General features: G+C 32.9%; 1 protein-coding gene and 1 long non-coding RNA gene across 2 annotated transcripts; one reads left to right on the top strand and one right to left on the bottom strand.

Moving 5' to 3' along the window:
- Positions 1 to 1,165: 1,165 nt before the first annotated feature.
- On the bottom strand, positions 1,166 to 2,353 carry LOC124371441. Its single transcript, XR_006923243.1, has 2 exons — positions 2,160 to 2,353; positions 1,166 to 1,255 (listed from the first exon to the last, which is right to left on the bottom strand). It is a non-coding gene; the product is annotated as an uncharacterized LOC124371441 (long non-coding RNA).
- A 2,899-nt stretch (positions 2,354 to 5,252) lies between these two features.
- Positions 5,253 to 19,632, top strand: LOC124364805. Its single transcript, XM_046820606.1, has 4 exons — positions 5,253 to 5,427; positions 5,600 to 5,796; positions 18,881 to 19,158; positions 19,363 to 19,632. Exons 1-4 carry the CDS (start codon positions 5,253 to 5,255, stop codon positions 19,568 to 19,570), a joined length of 858 nt encoding a protein of 285 aa, XP_046676562.1. The 3' UTR covers positions 19,571 to 19,632.
- Positions 19,633 to 23,187: the final 3,555 nt, after the last annotated feature.

Here is a 23,187-nt window from a genome sequence, read left to right as displayed (position 1 = left end):
ATTTAAAACAGAAGTTTACTAAATAAGATACTCAAGGACCGAGGCCTAAACAAAACGTACACAAAATATTAGCCGTATTGTGTGCATTGAGAATAGTCGAACTAGTAAAGTTTTTATTCCGCAAGGTATTTAAAAATCTTACCAAATTAAAACAGAGTGAGATAATCATTCATAACATAGTTCATAAATTAATTCATTTAACAAGTTTACTAAATAAGATACTCAAGGACCGAGGCCTTTTACTACGACGTAGAAATGCTAAATCGGATTTTTTAAAGCCTCCATATGTTTGAAGAAAAAACAATATTTTAGTTCTTTTGTTTAGAAAATTTAGAATATGATGCAGATCAATTCAATGACACTTGCGGGTGAAAATGAACAATGACACTGTTTGAATACTTGAACTCGCTCTCATTTTCCAGTGGCTATCTTGGCTGAAAAGACGGCGATTCTCCCGATATGTTTATTTTTGGCATACTACTAGATTAACTAATAATAAATCATTGAAGATGAAATTCGTGTATTTTTTAAAAAGTATACATAATACTTTATACTTATTGTTTTCTATATTCGTAGTTAACTTGGCTATAATGTAATGTATGATGGAATAAGTTTGTAAATACAAAGAATTATAAATGCATGCACTGATTACTGCTTCAGGAATTATAATTGTCCAAATTTGAATTTAAAAAAATTTGCTAAATATATATGAAGGATTTATATATATATATATAAATCCCATATATTACATTATTCATATAAACTAAAACTATAAATAATGAATAGTGTTTTAGAGTCCCAATTTAAGAAAATATAATTGGTAAAAATAGATTAAGTACGACTCAAAGAAGATGGTAGCTATGTAATTTGATCAAATTTGACTTATTGGAATTACTTATTTATGTATAAATGGTAAGTATATACTTTAATTATATTTTTACACAAAATTCTGAAAAAAAAAACATGTATGTTTATTACTTAATGTTCTTAATCGGAAGCCTAATTTTAATGTGCCAAAAATTAGACATTTATATTACCATTTGATACTATTTAAAATTTAAAAATATATATTTAGTTTACCTATAAATAACAAAAGTTTAGCTAATAACAAAATAAAATTTAAACGTTTGAATTATTTTGTTTACAAAAACCATCTTCATACTTACAATTTCCTCTTCATGTTTCCCAACTATGAAAAGACAATCATGCCATTGTTTTAGGTTGTGGATAAACTCTGCTATATAAAATTTTTCATCTGAAAATATAACAATATATAATCATTACAATGTTCACTAGCACACTGTTATGTTATTACGGTTTACATACATTTTGAATATATTTTAATTTTAGTTTCTCCAAAAGAAAACCATTAATTAAGTAATAACTTAATTTGTTATATAGCTAACGGCTGCAAAAATATTAAATATAAACTAGATATATAAAATGTAGCACGTTATATAAAAATATAAGTTTGTGCCTAGAGGATGATGATTGCAATGTCCATAAATAAGTATATCTCATAAATAACTTTTAATGTTTAATTTGATCTTATAGCGCTCTTTAAGATACAGATAAATACTGTAAATAGTTTAAAAATATTAAAATATATAACTTCATTTACAGTTAAGTATTACAACTGTTTATAGCTTTCATATTAATGAAAAGTAATTAACCTGCGTGAATTATTATTCCACAGGAACTAAAAATAAATCACTTTTATATTTACAACCCTAACTTGCTTTAATTTTAAAGACAATACAAAATGTTATCTTATATTTTGATACTCTGCTAGTCATACAAAGATACTGCATAACACCTTTAACACATCAAACAATAATATACAAAAAATCTAGAGTTAAGTAATTAAACTACAATTAAATACTTTTTAAATTTAAGAAAACATAAAACATTCTGTTTTTAAATTTGCTGAAAAAAATTGTTATTTTAAATGAATTCAGTAAAGTGCAACAATCTTGAAACTGAATCCAATATACCGTGGCATCTTTAGTTACAATATTTTGATAATTTCTCGACATCAAGGTGCAATAATAACAAATTTCTGTATATCCTAAAGACGTACAGATTCCCTTTCTCGGCGAAGAACACATACAAACGAAATGCCGACCAAATACTGCAATCGCATAAACTGGATAATTTACCTGTTTGATGAAGTTTTAAATCAGACACGTATGCTGTTGAGACCATATCTAAAAACATAACTCCAAGCGCATCGACACTATTACATGAAAGCAAAGTATTACCAAAACGTGCTACTAGCCAGATCAAAGTAATCACCATCACTACAAACTAATCCAGTAAACATGCCATTGCCACGAAAACAGTGGAGCATGTAGTCTGTATAGCATTATCGTTATCTGTTGAGATAATATATCGGTTTTGTTAGAGTTAACTATCGCTTTCGCGTTGTCAAGTTAGAGATAAGTTCACTAATATACATAAAACAATAAAATAATAACCAGTAATTAAACAAATTAGTTAAATTTATTGTTTTTGAATTATTAATAGTCTTAGTTTTCTAAGTCTTCTTAGTCTAATAGACTTCTACTCTAACTATCGTAATTAGTTATCAAGTAAGCAGATATGTGTGTGTGTGTGTGTGTGTGTTGTGTGTGTGTGTGTGTGTCTTGTGTGGTGTGTTATTATCAAGATTACGGTAGCTGTTATTTTTTAAAGTTAGCAACAGAGCCAAAAACAATAGTAAGTAATATAGGTACTATAAACGCAATGATTGTGTTTTTAAACTAAATTTAGTATAAACTGTCAATGGGACAGTTTTAAACGTAGGAGGGAAGTAAGAGCCAATGAGGTGGACTCCTAGGACTAAAACAGTTGATACACTACTTTCTGGACATCTTTATTATCCACGGATTTACATAAACATTTCCATAGACAGTATATGGAATAAATATTAATGCTCAATAAGTTTTTCAGCACCCTTTAAGCCAAAAAGGGTGGAGCTCTCTGGCTATAAACAATTACTTGTAAACCTATTGACTTGAAAACATCATAGACACTCTCCTCAAAAACACTTTAAATTAGAATACGAGACGTGTTAACGAATCCCTCTGAGCCAAGTAGGTGAACATTAGAGACTAGATAATTTCTTCGTAGCAATATCGAACATCTTACATATCATATATACTAACTAAAAATGGACATTTCTTAGAATAAACTGAAAACAATTTATAAACAGTCAATACCAAAGACAGTGTCAACTTAATTATGTCCTTGTTTATCCTAATTTGATGATGTAAGTTATTAAATTTACAATATATGGATTCCAATTATGCAATCCATATTATGGTATTATTTGAACTATTCATTGCGGGTTCTTTTACAAAATGTTCCCACAGTTACCAAAAATTGTATATACAACCCAAATGGTAATGGTATATTTAATTAGAAATTTTTTAGTACTTTGTTATGCTGATTACTTGTACCATATAGCATAGATAATAAAATTAACAATAATATTATCATGTTGCGGCAGGTCAAAACCAACACTATAGCGCACCTCCCCTCGTACAAACATACTGGGACCTACTACGCTAATCTACTACCATCGAGTTTCTATTACGTTTTAAATACGAACATTCATATTTTGGAATTTAAGATATTTACCGATAGTTTTGAGTATATTAGGAAATATAATTTGAAGCTGGTAGCTGCTATCTCAAGTGATGTTTTTTCGCTCGTTGCCCGTTCGACTACTTGTACCATATTTCGTTACTTTATATTGTGTTCCTGCAACGTCCCTAGCTAATTTCTCTTTACTCCAAAACACTTATCACAACTTAATTACTGAAGACTAATCAAACAGCAAGTATGAAACGTTCCAATGTCAAATAAGTTCTGCACATAGTTTCAGGTGTTAAAATACATTTTATCCTTTACACTTTATAAAGGGTAGGTAGAATAGAAAAAACCTATTCGGATAAACGAAACAACTTGTGATTGTCAAATGAAATGAAACAAATAAAAGTACTGTTAATTTCAGCAGTTTACTTGAAAACATTACATGACATCTTTAAATTATATCTCAATAGGTAAATAACATTAACGAAATCTTACCGAAACTCAGTGAGGTAAATAAGTTGGTAAAGTAGCATTCAATAGACCTTTGATTACTGAGTGAAATTAAACAGTTTTCGCGTCAGTGAGTTTCGCCCAACGTGGGTAAAATATTGCACCAGTGACCTTTTAATTATCAGTTACAATAAAATACAAAACGTCGTTTCACGTGTTTTAAATTAATCGTCAGTCCACGCGGCGCAAGTACCACTTTAAAGGGAATGCACGATTTGGTGTTCATGTTTTTGATAAATATCATTAGTTTCATTTGAATAAACCATAACAATAAATATTACGTGTTATAGTTATTAGTGGTAGGGCCTACATATTGAGCAATATAAAGTATTATACTATAAGGTATATAATGTATAATGTCATTATATATATATATATATACGTAATTATTAGTATAACAAAATTTAATAGAATCAATGTACAGATAGTTGCTGGAAAGGAAGTCTTGTATTACAATTCGAAACAAACATCCTTCGGATGTAATTGGATACGCACATCCACCCAGACACAGATGATCCAACAGGAAATGCTTATTTCTAAAAATCATGCGACGATGTAAGAGACAGCCATGCTGATATCAAAATCTTGGTACTCACCAATTACGATGGAGGAGATTTGGCATAGGCGTAATCAGGAGAGCTGGCGGGGGGTAACATAAAAAATCAGGAACAACGAGGGGGAAAATTAACTACGTCTTCTATTCTCTCCATCGAAGTTCAAAAAAATATATCTCAGTTTAATACCAGTAGTGAATTACACACATATTCTAATAACTAATTTGAATTTGAGTTTGAGAAGTTGCCTGATGATGGAATCCTTGATTTTTAAAGGCCTTGCAAAATTAAAATAATTACAGTATTGGAATATGCGTTGTAACTCACTAGTGGTATTAAATTAACACATTTCCAATGCTCCAAGAATCTTTAATATATCTCACGCCTAACACTTTTGCTTCCAAGTGGTGCATAGTCAAATATTGGGAGTTAAAATCACTATTAATGTAACCTCTGGTAGCGAATGTAATATATACTAGTTCGATTCTAGCTATATTGTGCAGTAGTGTGTATGCTACAATCAAGAGTTGGAGCGTACCAATGATATTTCTTGCACAATAGTACGAGATATATCATTGCAAACCTGGCAGTATGGGCAGTTACTGCACCCTACTTCCCCCCTCACTTGCAGCGTTGCCACATTGTTGCAACGCCGGCGCCCGTATACACGACATTATGAACCCCGGATCTACACCACCTGAGTCTGACAGGAGCAGCGAGGTGTTGATCGCCGGCATCAAACGATCTGGCATTCGGCAACAGCAAAGTATTATATCGTTATCTGGAGCCATATATCGCAGCCCGGGCAGTCAGCGCCGAGCTTGTGTTCGCCACCCTGTCGCCAGGTTGCAGAGGAGACCGTGCTCGTGAATGCTTTTATCGAAGAATTGGCTGCTAGGCACAAAACACACCTGCTGAGATTTGATGCAATCGGCCAGAGGTATTTCACGAGACACGGCCAACACCTCTATACGAGGGAGAAGCGACTGCTGGCAGGGATGATTGTAGAGTGCCTCGTCTCCTCACGAACTTCCTCTCCAAGACCCCCGAGCCCCACGCAGCCGTCGTGCCTGCACCTGTTGCTGCCCTGGGGGAGTCGGCTGCCAGACAACAACATATCACTTACGCGGAGGCTGTCAGTGGATCGCCATTTGTAACTAAAGTATATTTACCACCTTTTTTAGGGATCCCACCGCAGTCGACGCAGTAAATTGACTATTGGTCCAAAAATACGACTGGATCATCAAATTTGTCAATCGGCCACCAACAGAATGGATGGAGCTCAACTGATGTGTGAATATCTAGACACAGTATAACAGGATTTCGGACATTTTCCGTCGAAATCAAAAGGTTACAAAAGGTATAACACAACGTTTAGAGGATTAGAATCTATCTTCTTCGTCATGTGTGGTTGGTATTAATACTTAAAAAATTAAGAGCAGAAAGAAGAAAATAAGGGTAATAAAAGGCTTTAAACATACCCAAAAGCTGCTTGGAGTCTAGTCTAGGTGTCACTGTAGAGAATGCAAGTCTAGATTTACTTTAGATGAACTTCTTAAAACTATAATGTGAACTCTGCATTGGTTTACTATACAAATATATAATTGGTTTGAAAATTTGGATTTTATTTTTAGTCCATTTTTAACAATTGGCAACCAAAGCGTCCTAATATCGATTGATGATTGGCTCTTTGGTTGGTCTACCAATTTAATATATGATACCTCAATTGATAAAGCGGACCCGGTTTTTTATATAGACATTGACAAACGATATTACTAAATTATAAAACTGATTAACAAATTTGATAAATAATATCATCTGTCTGTGTGTTTTAGTAAAGACTTTTCAGATGGTACGAGTAAATTAATCGCTATATTGAAAAACACAATAACAAATGTTGTAAAACTTTATTGTGTGAAGCCATTCAATAGCAAGGCCATCTTCTTGAGACACATAACGAAAGTAAATAAAAGAAGTAAATTTGTATCATTTTAATAACAGTTAGATATATATATATATATATATATATATATATATATATATATATATATATATATATATATATATATATATATATGGTTTTAATATTAATTTTTCATGTGTATAAAATAAAGATAAATTATTACATGGAATCACACCATGTAAATTTTGAAATTTGTTTTTGCAATAATTGTGAAAGTAATATAGGATCTTGAATTGATGCATATTCTTGATTTCATAAAGCTTCCGTGTTTGCTTGATTTATATAATATAATTCACATGCATTTAAATATCTTGGTGTGCTCAAATATTTTAAGAATTGTAGTTTGTTTTTAATTATTGTTGCAGCACTTTGAAACGGAAGAATTGTCTTCTATGTTAAATTTAATACGAGGGAAATGTTCAATAAATCTGATATGAATTCTTTATTATGTTTTTCCAATGTATTTATTATTGCAGTCAATTATTTATTATCGCAAATGACATTCTATTTGATATATTATGCCAGATTTAATTTTATTGCTCCATCATCTTATGGAAGAAAGTTCATTTTTTCTTCAAATCATTTTTGTTATATTTGTAACTATGTGTTTCTTGAATGATTTTTCTGCATCTTTTGAGAAATGTGTCCCTGTAGTGCTAATCGAATTTGTTTTCGTGTTTTAATTGGTAAAAGTGTTGTATTTGACTTTTATTTCTCATGTTTGTGTTTTTAGATTTTCTAATCATATATTCCACAAGATTTGTGTCATATCCAATAAAACAGCAAAATATTTTATATACGGAAGTTATTTTATATACTTATTATAACATAGAAGCATTTAATAATCTAAAATCAAAAAGGGGATACTTCTCGTTGTTGTGCTAGTAGATGATTTTAGTCACTTGTTAGAGCATGTAAATAACATGTAATAAATGTAATGCTGGAGTAAATATAAACTAATTCATTTATAAAGTTTTAAAGATTTTCATTTTTGTTCAACTCTGTAATGATATATCGTCAACGTAACGCATCCAAATTCTAGATCGTGTGGTGTAGAATCTTGTACTAAAATTTCAAAGTGACAAAGATATTTGCAATGAAACAGGTCAAAGGATTTCCGATTGGTGTTTCATACGTTTAACAATAAAACTAGATTTTGATAAGCCACGTTTAACAATAAAACTAGATTTTGATAAGCCACGTTTAACAATAAAACTAGATTTTTATAAGCCACGTTTAACAATAAAACTAGATTTTGATAAGCTAATCTTGTACTAGAAGAACCGCAGTCTTCATAGGTACATATGTAGTGGTACATTTAGAGAAGTAATATCAAACATACAAGATAACATGTATTAAAAATATGGGTCTATGAATCAATGTGATATAACGAAATGTATTAAAACTTGGAAGAGAAATGAGGTTTATTGGTCTCACCAATAAACCCTCCACCATATTTAGTATCTAAATTGTTTCAAAATATACTAATAGAGCTACCACAATTTCTTTCACTGATAATAAACAAACTGATATGAATCTTTAGATTTAGTAAAAGCTATTGAAATTGAAGGTGACAATTACTTATTACCTTTTGATGTTATTTTTCTATGACCTAATTTATCTATGAATGCTAAGGTACTTCGAATACAAGATTGGTTTCAATCTATACATTTAAAGTGTAACTAAATTGAAGAGTACATGCTAAATAATTTACGTATGAATCAAGATAGGTTTCAATCACAAAAATATGTTATTGTCATCCGGATGGTGCAAAAACGTATTTTATCTTTCTTAAGGACACTATCCTAGGTATAAGGAACACTTGTATTACGGTTTATAGTAATATAAATTCTTGAACCACCATAGCCTACGTGAGATATAAGATTTCCTACACACTATAAATATACAATATATTGTAATATACTATCAGTCGAATATTTTGCCAGTTTTTCAGTCGTGTCATACTTTTGTATAGTTGCTTAAAATGTTTTGTGAGCCAGTCAGAAAGGAATATTTTAGGAAGCTCATGAATATTATAACAAGATAGGAAAACTTTGCACCGAACAGTAACTTTCCTGTCACAAAGTTAGCAGACTGCACAACTTCGCAAGAAAGTCTTCTCTTTAAATACGTTGGTAAAATGATTAAAGATAATTTAGGAAGTACTGAATAACAGTTTCTTGCATAGTTAAATATTTCTTGCGATAACTAAACAAACCGTTCGCTTGAAGTATGGGATTTGTACAGGTGCTTAAACGAGATCTCTATTAAAAATATCAGAAATCTTTCAAAATATGCCATGTAGAAAGTTACTAAAATATATTGTAATATAATTTAATTTGTAAAAACTTATTTTGTTGTCTTATGATAGATTTATTAAAATGCCTAAAATATTAATGAAATAATGGAGTATATAGGATTATAAATAATTAAATACTTTATTTGACTAAGCGGTTTTATTTGAGATGTAAATTTGATATGAATTGTTATTCAGAAAATTTATTGTTAAGGTAATAATTTATTTGATGGGTCATGGTATTTTAATAAATCCGAACATATACAGTATAAAATGGCGAATTTCTGATAAAGCACAATAGCACACTCACTTATTAGAAGGTTATTTTTGACGATGAAAGCATTGTGAAGGAAACAGAATTTTTCCGGACATTTGCCATCGTTCAGTGAAACAAGAAATCAGTAACACTACGTTTCGAGATCTGCAATCTGATCCCTTCTTCAGGTAAATAACCAACCTAATACATAATATTACAAACTAAGTTAAAATAAAAAATCATACCAAAGCGTTGTGGCACGTTGTTTGTCAACTTCACTAACCACCATGTTGTCAACTTCACTAACTATACACAATACTAATCGTTAAAAACTCAACTACAGAATACAGGTCACAATAGCTCTGCATTCGTCTACCAACCACCTCGACTGACCAGAGAGCACTAGCCAATGGTAATCGTCACGGCTGACAAAAACAAGATGGCGGAAATAAAATTTGTCACAACAGGCACACTACACTGATAGCTAACCGATCGGAAAATATTCAATTTAAAAACCTTCCATAGTCACATCCGCTGGCTAATGTATCTTATTCTGACATTTTTTAATGAAATTAAATAAATAAAAATAAAATGAAAAATGCCTTTATAAAGAGGCGAAGTTAGGGCTATCAAGCCCTCTCCACCACTCAACCTCATATTATATAAAGTGGCTTGATACAGTTGTGGTATATTATTAACTAATGTTTTAAATATATAATAACATAAATGCTTAACCTGTACAAAATGAAATGAACTTTGCAGTAATATAAATTCATTGAGTATATACATATATAATATATTATGATAAATACAAGCAAAATTCAAAACTGAAGAACAGGGCCGGATCTATCATTTCTCTAGGGGGGGCAAGCTTGACTTTTGGCGCCCCCCCCGATACCAAACTATTTACCATAAGTTTTACTACTATATGCTTTGTATATGGGGTTGAAATAAAAATAAAACTTAGGTTGAATAAGAAAGTGTTATTTTAATGAAATAGAAATGTCTATTTTACAATTTTACATGAATCCAAAACAATACAATTGTTTTAGAAAAAAACAATACTAACAATTATAGAATCTTTATCTTCCGAGCCTTCTTTGCTGCAAATGTGTTAATTATCTGATCAAAATAAATCAAAGAAGCCCTTTCATGTTCAATTGATACAATGCTTAAATTAGTTAGTCTTTGCTGTTTCATAGAATTTCTTAAATAGGTTTTTATAAGCTTCAATTTGCTGAAACTTCTCTCTCCAGATGCTACAGAGACTGGAAGCGCTAGAAAGATTTTAAGAGCTACATATATGTTTGGATAACCCTCTTTCAACTTGCTCTTATGCAATATTTTGAGCAAAGATGCTGCTGTTGCGTCTTCCAATCCATCTTCCATATTTAAGGCATGAAATTTAAAACTCTCTATTTCATTCACAAGCTCTTCTTCATTTAAGTCACTGGCATATGTTGTAGCTAATTCTTTTGCTTTACTTTTCAAAGTTTTTAACATCCATTTTTTTTTTATTTGAACCCCACACAAAAAATTAAACTTATCAGCAACGATTTTTAACGCATCATATCTGTTAGTTAGCTCACTAATAATTCTATCACATATTTGAAAAAGTGATCTTTTGAAAAGCTCTTCTTCTTCTTCAGTAAAATGTGGCCCATCATCTTCATGTGTGTCTCCTGTCATTTTCTTTTTCTTTCTCTTTCTTGTTTCCTTGTAACTCTGCTGTTATGCCCATATTATGAGCTAAAAATGTTGCCTCATCAATTGCCTCTGAAACAGTTAAATCCCTAGTTGAAGATAATACATTTAGAAGACCTTGTATGTTTCTTGCCTGCAGCATTGTCTACTGTTGTGTCCTCTCTTTGTAGAAACTTGCTAACTCTATCAATTTTCTTTGAGGACTGAATACCAAACGCATGTCATAACATATTCAAACCTTTTCATGTTTTTAAGTAGCGATTTTAGCTTCAGCTCTTGTTTCAGGAGATGAGAACTCATGGGTAAGTTAAGTCTTCAAGAGAAGAGAGCACTTTGTCCATATGTTTTATAAATAACCTCCACAGAATCAATCCTTGCTGACCATCTTGTTTTACTTTCTGATTTTAACGAAAGGGGAACATGTTGTTTTAAAAACTTCCCACCTTGATGTAGAGCCATGAAAGAAGTTGTAGAGGATGTTTTATAATACCAAAATACGATTGTGCTTCAACACAGGCCTCTGCTGAATGAACCCCAACTAAATTTAAGGAATGGGCTGAGCATGGGATAAAGTAGGCCAGTTTGTTCTCTTGCACAATCCTTGACTGGACACCCTTGTATTTCCCAAGCCATGTTTGCTCCGTTGTCATACGACTGGCCCCTGCAAAACATCAAGTCTAGACCATCTTCTTTGATGCTTTTTTAGCAATGCTTTCAAAGAGCCCCTCGCCTGTTTTTTCCACTCACAGTAAAAAAAATCTAAAAAGCTTTCACATACCTCTGGCCCTTCGTCAGTATATTTAATGTAACGAATGACTTCAGTCATTTGTTCATTTTTACTTACATCAGGGGTACAGTCGAAAATCCAAATGAAAAAATATTTAGCTTTTTTTATGTCCTGAATTATGTCTTCTCTAATTGCATTTGCAATGAGATCAAGAAACTCATCTTGTACTGTGTGGGAGAAAAATAGCTGAGCTTGCCCTTTCTTATGGCGACCAATATGCTCACGCAAGGTCTCATTATAGTGGGAAATTAAATCTATAGTGTTGTGAGAAATTTTCCACTATTTGGATCTGCAAAAGTTACAAGTTTCGTTTGTCCCTCTGAATGCACTACCCTGTTTTGCCAAAAATAAGACAGCATCTAGTATACAGCGTAGTACTTCTCTCCAGTGGGATTCCTCCTTTTTTATCTGATCCTTGCAACTCCTTGTCGATCCCTCCTTTATACCAAGTGACGTTTCTAATGCTTTTCCATGAAACAAAGGTTTTCTTATGGTACTGGGAGTTTTTCATGTTCTGGCAATTTGTCACTGAGTTTTTTCCAATTTGTGAATCCTCCTTTCTTGCTAAAAACGAAATTGTTTGATTCATGTTCTGTGTTCAAATGACGAAAAAGCGCTGCATGGAACACAGGACAAAGCATTCATTGTCTCGCTGTAAGCCAAATAAGATCTTTTGACCTTTGAACCATTTTTTCAAAATTTTGTAAAACCAATCTTTTGTAAGGTTTCGGCCCTCCCTACCGCTTTTACTCAAATCAGGATTATGATCATCGTTTTCACATCTCCTTTGTATGATGTAACATCTTTGTTTGTCACTAAGCTGAGTTGGCCAAGTTCCAGGGTCATTAAAATTAAAATTGTACTCACATTCACTCTCCTACGTATGTTACCGTATTAAAACTATCGTTAATAATAGCATAGAAAGTAAGTGAAAGAAGCATTTTATGTATATGTTTTTTATTGTATTTAGTTCTGAATATTTAAATGTGTTTATGCTACGCAAGGTGTGGTGGGCGTCGGCCAACGAATGTGAACGGGAGAGGATTTTCATTCAGGCAACGAATCTATAAAATATCTATAAAACTAAAACTATATTTTACAATTAATGATCTATAACCACTAATTTTTAACATTAAAACTGAAGTTTGTTGTTTTTATGCCGCTATAGCCTATAACTGTTTTTGTAACTCAAAATGAATCTCAACAAATTAAAATACAACAAAAAATTAGTTACCTTGGTCCTTGATATTTTTGCAACCATGATGACATTAAAGTTGACGATTTCGCGGCCTCTTGTTGTCTTGCTTTAGCTTTCTTTCTGTGGAAACACCCTGATGGTTTTTTCGACATGTTGATCTATGTTAGGTCACAGGTAGAATATTCATACAACTGCGACATGAAATCTAACCTAAAACTCATCAAAAGTTCACGCTCACGTCAAGCGGGAACACTCACGAGTCACTAGTCAGGGGCGGGACCGGGAGACTTGCGCTTGCGCTTTCTAGTCCTAGTCAAGCCGTAGACAATGTTGCCAACCCACAGCCTTAGTTATGAAAATACCCTGCCGCTTTAAAGATATTTCTTACTAGGGCCTATGTTCTTTTGGTTTGCGCAAATATAGTTTACTGAAGTAAGAAAGTTGTATGTACGTAGACTATATTGTGCTATTGACACTTGACAGTAGAAATGGTAAAATGTTTTTTTTATGGTGGCCTCATCCCATCATTTGGCGCCCGGCGCAGCGCCCCCCCTAACTCGGCGCCCGGGTCACATGCCCCCCCTGCCCCTCCCTGGATCCGGCCCTGCTGAAGAATAAGAAGCAATGGCACATTAATTACCCTAACATACTGATGTATTACATGACTTCCTGAGTTCTTCTGAGTTGATACTGACTTCCTAAGTTTTTTAGAAACACCTAGATACCCTAGTTAATTTCTGAATAAAGTATGCATGCTTTGATATAACAAATGAGACGTATTTCCGATATTACAAATAACAGTACCAATGAAAAATAAATTAAAGTTAGACAATCTCATCATATACTGCCTTATACGAAAGAAACAGAAAGATTTGATGTGAAGTCCCGAACTGAGATGCAAGAAGCAATAACATGACCCAGTTGGTCAACTCAGAGGGTGTGTAACATATCCATCATCATACTTCCCTCACCAGACTTGGTCTGTAGAGTAGATAGCTATTTTCACAACTGCTGTTCCAAAAGAAAGAAACCCCTGATATTCCTACTCTTAGTTCCTCTTAGTTGATGTAGCCGATAATATTACTAAAATTATCAACTACTATTATCAAAATTTCCGGATCACATTGCTTATGCAATACAATTTTGTATAGGCAATATTTCAACGTAGTGTGAAAGGAAAAATATATGTTTGCTAAGATGAGACAACTTATTAGTAGAATAAATAAAAATATGAATAGTGTCTCAACTAATTCATGTAAAAGTAATCGGATACCTAGACCTCAAAACTACTACACATATACTCATTCGTATCCTCAATATTTAATCAAATGTAATTTTACAAATTTCTTACAATATAGAAAAACAACCAAATAGCATATTATTATATGCAAGTTAATTTCAATTAGTGGAAAATAAATTTTTTGACAAAACGCACGTCCACATTTAAGTTTAGCAAAATGTAAAAAAAAGTATTTAAGGTTAACAAAACAGATACTGTGAAGGACCAACAGACTATAAAGGTTGATATCGAGGAAAGTATGGAGATAACTTACTTTGATTGTTCTCAGATGCGATTTTCAACAAATTGAGTTTGTTCAATATATCATTCTATATCCTACTCTCTCTTTTCAAGGACACTTTCGACCACCTCCCATCTTCTTTGAGTTTGTATTTTTGCGTTTCTAAAACATTTACTAACACTTTAGGTACAGTAGTTGGATTTTAATATATATACATATTTAATATAGTACAAAATAAAACTTGGTAAAAACCATAAGAGTAAGCAATAAAAAAGATATTTTGCTATATTTACCACTACACAGAATTGACAAGTTCCATAAACTTTTCTGATACGGCCCTCTATAGCTTAAGGGTAAGAAAATCTCATCAGTTCAGAATAAAAACTATTAGTCCTTGTGAAAAATAATTCTTAGTAGGCTCTTGGATGTTTTGCTGTCACTGAGGTGTTTTTAAATTTAAATATTATATATATATATATATATATATATATATATATATATATATATATATATATATGTAAATGTAAATGGAGTATTTTGGCAAAATAAAAGCTGTAATATAAAAAAAACTAATCCGAAGCATATGTTAATACTTATTTAACATATTTATTAAGCTAGAATATTTTGTTTGTAGATTATTTAGTAATTTAACATTTTTCTAGTTTTGTATATCGGTTTTAGGCAAATAAAACTTAAGAGTAATTCATTTCAGCAAGTGGCTTACATTAGATTGTCGTACTTAAATGAATGTCCGTATATTTAGAATATGTCATTTAAACATTTGTCATGTAGCAGTTTGAAAGGGAGGTATTGGAGCAGGTAAATAATTCAGCAGCTGCCTTCACGCTTCCCTGAGTTTTAATATTGCGGCCAGCCCTGCACAGTGGAGTGATAGCGGGGGAGTCTGGCACGTATGTCACGTCATTTCAAGGAGAGTACTGTACGTTCCTCCGACTGCAGTGGTGCAGTGGGACCCCTGCCGCTGACTGCACATTGTATTCTATACACAGGATGTCTCAAAACCCTGGATGTCTGGAGCGTTATCGCTGAAAATATTCCTTACTTTAATTCTTTGCTTTGTAAAGTAAGATGATGTATGTGTAGTTTTCTTAAAAACTATCATATGTATCAAATCAAGTATCAAACTATAAATACGTTTTCTTGGTTGTTTTATACTTAATACTAAAATGAAGATACCATCCGTGTTTGATTCGTTGGGGTATTTGTTTCATGTTAGGTTTTTGTGAAGATTTACCCAAAATATTGAAAAACACAGATGTAAACCTGTAAAACCATAATTTATTTAGAGTAAATTTTCATTTTACTTCATGAAATAACATGATAACATGATTGGAGGGTGAGTTTTTTTAACATTTAAACTTATAAACAAAATAGCATGCATAAGTCATTTTATTTAATTCTCCCCCTGCCTCCTCTTCTTGACTTGAACAAAAGTCCAGAACAAAGACATTTCGAGTAATCGTTTTCTTAAATTATTTTAAAAATGTTAAGGGCATACCGTATTGTTTTAATCACATGTATGTACTAAGATTGTTCTTACTTTATTTATTTATATATACAAGCTTAACAAGTTGAAAACTAATGATAAGGATAAATCAAATAATTTTGAACGTAACATAAGGAATCGTTCTTTATACAGAGTGCCACTGCCCACTCATATCAAATGCCTCGTTGTCAAATAGTTAATTGCAGATATTTATATTAAACGAATTTCCCAATAATTAGACGGTAAAGAATTTCTTTAAATAATTTCAACTCTGTAAAAATACAGGATGTCCCATAAACAGAATGCCCCATCTTCGAATTTCAAATCTTTCAAACGCAAACACATGTCATGTTATACATAATTTTAAAGGTCTTTGAGTCCTAAATGTTTTGGCCAAGAAATTCTCTCTCTCTAAAATAAAATGCTCTCTATATTCGTTTCAAAGTGGTGGTTTAAAGCATATAGAAAAACAGTTACTTTTTTATTACCAAATCCGTGATAGGAAATTACAACTTTTTTATCTCTTCATAACTTACAAAGTTTTAAATTATGCATGACTGTATTTAAAAAAATTTGTCTAAAACTGTAAGATGTAATTTTTTGAAAATATAAAAATGCCCGTAACCCAAAAGTTTTAATAGTATGATGGATTCATACCACAATAATTTAAAGGTCATACAGAACAGAATAACATTTAACTGAATAACAAAGTTCTTTCATATCTAGCCATTACAAAACTACGGCAAATAAACAGTATTTTTTTGTACCAAGTAGTAGTTTACATTGTCCTTTTACAAATAGTTGGGTAATCAAGTACAAAATACAACACTTGGTACTAATAGGCAATCAGGGTTTCCTAAAAACTTTATAAATCAATATAACGAATATTAACCATTTATATTATAAATGACCCGACAGGTTCTTAAGGTCGTATATTTGTACGCGATAACACACTTAGAACCGTTCTAAAGTTTTGAAACTTAGCAATACAAGTAGATTCCTCTTGGCCCGAGGAAGAACTTTGTTGCATTTTGGATTTAAATGTTATAGGGCATTGAAGTTACAGGAAGTTACAAGTATTTTACAATTTATATATTGATCTTATGAGTAACCATGATGGTAATGAGAGAAAACGTAGAATACAAGAATCTAAGCAAACTGTGTATACTATGAAAGAACATCGCAATAAATTCAGTAAATTACGAAAAACACTTCTCCTTATTTATATAATGAGCTCTATCCACGGTTTTCACCTATTTAAGGAGCATTTACAGTAGAACCTCGGTTAACCGAGCCTCGCTTAACCGAGACTCCGGTTAACCGAGGCCGTCCTCGGACGATTTTTTTTATTTAAAAAGCAAAAGAAACACGCACAAACTACGTACAGTAATGAGCGTTTGGGTGCTCCTTTTATCGCAATACGCACGCTAGCCTGCAATGCGTTAAAACACTGTACAGTAAATTGTTGGCAACTGTTGTGTTTTCCTCGGCCAAATATTTGCGTAGCTTAGCGCTTATCTTTGCCGAATGCATACGGCCACTGTCACCCGACACCGCTCGCCAGAGCAGCTGCAGGTGTTGTAACCCGCGACACCGCTCGCCGCGGACCAATGCGAACTGTTTCAATGCCGAGACGCGACTGAGCCACTCGCTCTCCCCACCACCCCGATTCGACTCCGTAGCTTATTGCGCATCTAGTGGGCTGTCCTGGTGTACAGCTTCAGCTCGGATGTGTTTTTCGTGCATCATCGGTCTGCCCGAAGACGCCATTTCGTCTCAGTTGGCAGTCCTTTGTTTACTTTTACAAGTCAAGTGTCTTATCACTGTTTTTTTATTGTGTGTTTAAGTGCAGTTACAGTAGGTGTAAATGAGTGCTAAACGCAAACGTGTCGTTGTGTCCTTAGAGACTAAACTAAATGCGATTCGTCGTCTGGACAATGGTGAGTCAATAAGAACAGTCGCTAAAGACTTGGGTGTTGGTGAGGTTACCGTCGGAGATTGGAGAGGAAGAGGGGCTGAGTTAGAAAAATGGGGTGCTCATAGCTTAAATTCCAATTGGCAATTTCAGAGAGAAAAACGTTTAAAAAGTGTGAGTATGAAAAAACTTCCGAGGCTTTATTCTTATGGTTTTCGGAAATGAGAGCAAGGGAAGTCCAATAAGTGGGCCTATTTTGCAGGCAAAAGCGCTAGATTTCCATAAATCTTTTGGCGATGGCGATGAACCTTTTACCGCTAGTTCCGGGTGGTTAATGCGATGGAAGAACCGTTATGGAGTGCGGCAACTTAATATATCTGGGGAAAAACTTTCAGGTAATGAAACTGATGTGACAGTTTTTGAAGAAAAAATAAGAAAATTGATTTTGAGTGAGGGTCTTACATCCGATCAAATATTCAACTGTGATGAGACAGGCCTTAACTTCAGAATGTTGCCCTCAAAAACTTTAGCCAGTCAGCAGGAAACATCAGCTCCTGGGTATAAGAAATCTAAAGATCGAGTTACAGTTTTAGGATGTGCCAATGCTGCAGGAAGTTTGAAACTCAAACCAGTTGTAATAGGCAAGTATAAAAAAGCCACGTGCTTTTAAAAATACTAATGTGGACACATTTCCCAGCACATACACAAACCAGAAAAACGCATGGATGGACTCGCGGATTTTCAAACAATGGTTTTTTGAGGAATTCGTTCCAGTCGTTGAAGCTTTCTTGGAGAACAAAAAACTCCCTCGCAAGGCCCTTCTTATTCTTGACAACGCTTCGTCCCATCCAGATGCTGATGAGCTAGTCAGCGATGGCATTAGAGCCCTTATTTTTGCCCTCCAAACGTTACTGCCCTCATCCAGCCTCTAGACCAGGGAGTTCTAGAAACTTTTAAGCGAAACTACAAAAAGAGGCTGCTTAGAAATCTACTGGAGAAGCTAGAGGACGGGCTGGGTGTCACTGATGCTCTCAAGTTAATCACAATGAAAGATGTTGTCTACTGGGTGTCAGAAGCTTTGGGATAACGTTAGGGAGGACACTATAAGAAGGTCATGGCGCAAACTTTTCGGAATTGAAAAGGCAAGCCGCCAAGAGACAGCTGCTCCTGAAAACCAGCCAAGAGCATGTCCTCCTGAAAATGAAGAGCTTGTGAATCTTTGTAACCACCTTCCAGTGGCTGAGCCCATCAGTGCAGAGGACATCAGTGAATGGATCAATGGAGATGAGGATCAGGCCCTAACTGATGACGTGATTATCCAGATGCTCAACCAACCAGAAGATGATGACAAGTAAGTTTTTGATTTTTTATTTATGCAAAAATTTTAACATAAAAAACATAATCCAACATCAATTTTTTAACACAACTACAGTATATTTGTTTACACTTTAGTTAAATGTTGCCCATTCATCAATCCAAAACTAATTTCATACCAATTCCAACTGCTGCCTTTTGATTGCGTTACGGTTACGTAAAACAAAAGTTTTTTTTACAGCGATGAACCTGATGGGGCGACTGAGAAAATATCACATACAGAAGGTCTAAGAACGATCGAGGGAGCACTGGCATACATTGAACAACAAGAAACCGCAACAACAAACGATTTAGTTTGGCTGCGACGCTGGCGCAACAGGGCGGCTAGCCTAAGATCCTCTAATCTAAGTCAAAAAACAATAACTGATTTCTTTGGGAAAAAAGATTAGCTTACTTTGTTTATTTTTGTACAATGTACAGTAAATTAATTTTCATTTCTTTGATTTAATTTTGTAAAACAGGAATACTGTACTGTAACTAAACTTCTGTAGCTACATTGTGTAGCCTATATCATACGTATTCAGTTGTGCAATAAATTGAGTGTTTTATATTAAAACAGTGTTTAGTATTGTGAGTGTTAACCGTTTCCTCTCACGTTTTATTGCGTACTAATAACATTTCTTGTACTAATAAACTAAACAACAGTTCAGTTAATAACTTTTGTTCATGTTTTAGTATATCTTGAGCTATTTTTAGCCCCGGTAACGATTTTTAGGTTACGTTCCGTGTTATCCGAGGTTCGCCGTATCCGAGGTACCCTCGGTCCCAATTACCTCGGTTAACCGAGGTTCTACTGTAAATATTTATATTATGTAATAGATTAAAATAATATAAATCGATATAAGTTAGTGTTAAGCTTTCAATAAAAATGTTAATGCATACGTTGAAACATATTATGTTACATCTTTACCAAGGCCATATCTAAGTGGTTTTTTATTCTTTTTTTATTTTCTTATTTTATACTGCACCACCATGTTTCGCTGATGCCAATTCATTAGATAAATATTTGAACAGTTTGACGCCATTTTAATTTAGCTTTCCTTTCTCCATACCTTACATCCCTTCTTCCCAAATAAGTGTTATTTAATTATTAAAGCCACAATTGGGACATCGAATTCATATTGTCTTACTAGAATCCTATTATGGGTAATTGGATTTCTTCATCGCTTCAAACGGAGACATCCTAATTGTCTATTGTCTGGGAATGATCAGCCATTTTTAGTTGTGTAAGGACGAAACCTTAATTTTCGTTTTTATTTATACGTTTTATTTAATTTGTCCTGTGAAACCGATGAAAGCGGTAAACAATATTGGTAAAGGTCAAAATGGAAGTCTGAGGGAAAGTAACAATGTCAAACCATCCGTGTTAAAACGCATGGTTATTATAAGCACTGAAGTGGTTTTATCAAAATTTCTACGAATAAACATTCTGTCTCAGAAGCGTGGGCGTAAAACTAAGCGCTACCTTAGTCTTCAAAGTAGGACCAGACATTGATAGTTGATCGACATAGTTTAACCCATAACTTCTTGTTATTCTAATTATTTAAACTGTATAGATTCAGCCGTCATTATAAATAATCAAAGCGTGCGTCATATATATGCTTATGTAGTATGCTTAGAATTTAAGTAATATTTTTAGAATCATCTTATCTTGTGTTTAGAATATGTTATTGTACATGATGGTATTGTGCATGAATGCTTGCGATTTTATTTATCTATATCGAGTACAACACGATCACAGCTGACAAGTAATATTATACCTATCTGGGTTCATTTTGATGTAAGTAGATCGGAAATAAATATGTTCTATACATGGAAGAATCACACCAGATCATCTGTCGCGTAACAGGATTCACTGAAGTTGTAACATTAACAAATATCACCACACAATTGGAGGGATATGTAGTATATGAGTGGCTATATAAATGTATTTAACTAGGCTATCTTTTTGCCATTGAAAGCTCTGCTTTTAATATAAACATAATAAATTAATTCACAAATTCTACGTTAACATTTAAATAAATTGTTTAGATGATTTTAACAGGAAGGTAAGATATGGTATTGTCACCATTCAAAATATACTATTTTTTAAATGTATAATCAAACAGCTCTAATTTGAGAACCCTAAATAATTTTCCCTACTAATGCAGATCTACAAATTAAGTTTGTGCGTGTTATTGTAGTCATAAGCAAATATGAGCGTGTGGAGTGTGATGGAATGACAGAGATGTACAATGTATATCTTTCGAAATGGCAGATGTCAAGTTGCAATCCTAACCAAATTGCAGCCTGTCAGGTGAAAACGACAACACTCGGTGACAGAACACACATCTCTGACAGCTGACAAATGTGTTCATTCGTGTCTCTATTGATTCTCTCTAGTTTACGCTCTTTGTATGAAAACATTTACTTTATTTTAACATCTTCATCAATCACCAGAAGAACTTTAATTACAGTAATTTCGGTATTGAACTTGACTAATTATTGTCTGTGGATAGGAATGAAAGGTGTAATTTTGCTTCATCGTCCACAAAAAGAATTAACATTTTTTCGTGAAAGCATATTCTAATTTTAATATAAGGAAAAAATATAGGCAGTGCCTAAAGTACGATCAAGGTGTGCATCGAGTATTAACATAAATAATGTCAACTTGGCTCTTTCAAATTTCTAATTGCCTAGAGAAATTATAAGTTATAAATTTATATAATAAGACATCAAGTTTTCCTTCGGTTGGAACTTTTCATTCTGAGACTACGCCCTAAGAGTGAAAAAGTGTTATTACAAACATATCTACCCGAATGCGCATTTTAAAGATGTAATGAGGTATCATGTCGTTTCCCGACAGGACGGGTACTTACTCCGGATAATCCTGCCCTAAGAGAGTGGTCGAGGATGTTAGGATGGTCTTTTATTTATTCCGACCGGGTAAAATATACTTCTATCACATTCCATCACATGCCTGAATTTTGATTCACGTTAAAATGTTTGGAACTTAACACATTGAACAGCTTTTTCCATCTGATATGGAATTCTCTAGGGTTTGTGGTTAAGTGTAAGTGAATATTTTTACAGTGATGGTTGACAGCTCATAATTGATACAGCTTAAAAATTTCATAAATAATTTGCAGACCCATTATTAACATGTATTTATCGAGACTATGGCTCTTCGTATATACTTTACGGTTGGGATTATCATAAACTATCCAAGATTAAACATGATTTAGAACCATATTTTTTAACCGAAAGAACCATACTTAATAATTCAACCACACCCGAAAAGTTTAGTTTTTTTATTTTATACTTAACTAATTAATAGATTTTATAGAATTGTAGAATTTCAGTTCTATACTTTTACACTTTTCAAGTTAATAACACAAAAAAATAATATTCCTTTTCAGCCAGTATCAATATACATCTAGTTTTGAAACGTTATTTAATTTTTAAAAAGCAATATGTTTAAATGAAATAAACAATGATGTAATGTTTAATAAAATTACATTTGTTTTCACAAGTATGAAATTCTTGGCTTCTAAGTAAACTGTACAATTACATAAAATATTCTGAGTAAACATTAGTTTAAGTATTCTTTGAGAGCAATTTATGGTAAGGAAACTAGAACTTACTCTAATGCAAGTTTATCTTTCGCTTCTTTCAGGTTACTTCGGTGTTTACCCAAGCTGCGCTCTGATGTTTACAGACTTAACCGACTGGAAGTGTTTCGAACCTTCGGTCTATAAGCTTAGGCAGGATATTAGACGATATCGTATAGTATTATATTTACTACAATAAATTATATTATTTTCTGGAATTTTTACAATATTCTTTACTACTCAATATTATTTAACATTGACATAACTTAACGTAACATAACATTCCTGACATAACTGAATGATGAATGAAAAAACTAGTGATTTGTTTTTATGTTCTCTGGTTATTTCATGTGAGAAATTAAAATAAAATAAAATAAAAATAAAATATATGTTACGTTTTGCTAGTATAACGTTAA

The sequence above is a fragment of the Homalodisca vitripennis genome, chromosome 1 (genome assembly GCF_021130785.1).
Source record: "Homalodisca vitripennis isolate AUS2020 chromosome 1, UT_GWSS_2.1, whole genome shotgun sequence".
In the NCBI taxonomy this organism is placed as follows: domain Eukaryota; kingdom Metazoa; phylum Arthropoda; class Insecta; order Hemiptera; family Cicadellidae; genus Homalodisca; species Homalodisca vitripennis.
Note: the sequence above shows the minus strand (reverse complement) of the source record. Positions and strands in the feature narration are given on the sequence as shown.